The sequence below is a fragment of the Helianthus annuus genome, chromosome 14 (genome assembly GCF_002127325.2).
Source record: "Helianthus annuus cultivar XRQ/B chromosome 14, HanXRQr2.0-SUNRISE, whole genome shotgun sequence".
Taxonomy (NCBI): domain Eukaryota; kingdom Viridiplantae; phylum Streptophyta; class Magnoliopsida; order Asterales; family Asteraceae; genus Helianthus; species Helianthus annuus.
In genome coordinates, this window is record NC_035446.2 from 116,652,818 (window position 1) to 116,654,217 (window position 1,400).

Here is a 1,400-nt window from a genome sequence, read left to right on the forward strand (position 1 = left end):
TTCATCATAATGTTATATTATCCCCTTAAAAAAATACAGATCGACTTAACTAGTGTATTAATCTCCCTCATATTTGGAATTAACTTTTCACATTAGTTTAATTTATGCTTGAAGATCTCCTAAACTGAAGGCTATGATCGTATGATATCATTATGGAGCAAGCCATTCACATTGGACAAGAGAAAAACAACAATTTTTCAACACGTACAGTATAAAACTTCCAGCAAAAAAACCTCGCATAATCATATTCAAACTCCAATCTTCATCCACTTTGCTGTTTTCCTGTTACTCCTTAGGATAAGGACTTCGATCAACCCTGATTTCCCGAGACCATGAGATTAGATCATAGAACTTTAGAATTAAACATCTTTAGATAGAGTACTATGTGTCGCCTCTTTGGATTACTGGAACACTATCAGATTATTTATTTATATATATGTTTAACCATGGAAAAACATTGGTAACCACAATATTTATCATTCATATATCCTGATATACATGAATGATCATGAACACACACCAAGGGTGAAGAATAAGAAAATTGAGAAGAAAAATAAAGTAATCACCATGAACTTAACAGCTCCTCCAACAAATCAGATCCTAGATCTTCCAAAATTAGTAAGTTTTTCTGCTGCTTGTTTGCTTCTCCCAAATTCGATGACAAAGATACTCTCTGAAGCTTATGCATCGCTTTTAAAGCAAGTGCAGGAGATCTCCCATCCATGTTACCACAACACCGGATTCCTTTCAGAGAGTCCTTAACGGTTTTTACCGAAAAGTTTAGAACAGATGAAGAACCCCGCATTGAGTAGGATGCTTGATCATATGCCAAAGCTGCCGCCTCTGCAGTATCAAATGTCCCCAGCCACACCCTCTTCCCGTTTCGGGTTGAATCCCTTATCTCTGCTGCAAACTTTCCCCATGGTCTCTTTCGAACACCAACATATTGTTTCATCTTCTCACCTTCTTCTCTCTTCTCTGACTTGATGGCTTCTTCATTTGGGGAACAATGAAGATTTCTTTCTTGGGATGATTGCGAAAAATCCATCATCAACTGTTGGGGTTCAGTCATTTTTCATCTCCAAGATCGAACATGTATTATTGAAAAGCATCTATATATAGAGCTAGGTCTATATAGAAAATTAAGAATTTACTACATTTAATGATTCCCAAAGAAAGTTAGTAAACTTAAGTATTTTATTGGTGAAAGAAACTTGTATTATTATTAGTTATTAATTAATAAGAAGAGTAGAAAAATCATAAACCTGAATGTTTTGGCTTTTTATTGGAATCTGATTAATTAGCCAACACAAATTTGCAAATAAACCCGAAGGATCAAAGAACTGGTATCAAGGAGTGTAGTAAATGTGTTCCTCTCAAATTGTTTGAGGGTTCTAGTC

General features: G+C 35.1%; 1 protein-coding gene across 1 annotated transcript; it reads right to left on the bottom strand.

Moving 5' to 3' along the window:
- Positions 1 to 562: 562 nt before the first annotated feature.
- Positions 563 to 1,072, bottom strand: LOC110905812 (ethylene-response factor C3). Its single transcript, XM_022151290.2, has one exon. It carries the CDS (start codon positions 1,070 to 1,072, stop codon positions 563 to 565), a length of 510 nt encoding a protein of 169 aa, XP_022006982.2.
- Between the last annotated feature and the right edge of the window lie 328 nt (positions 1,073 to 1,400).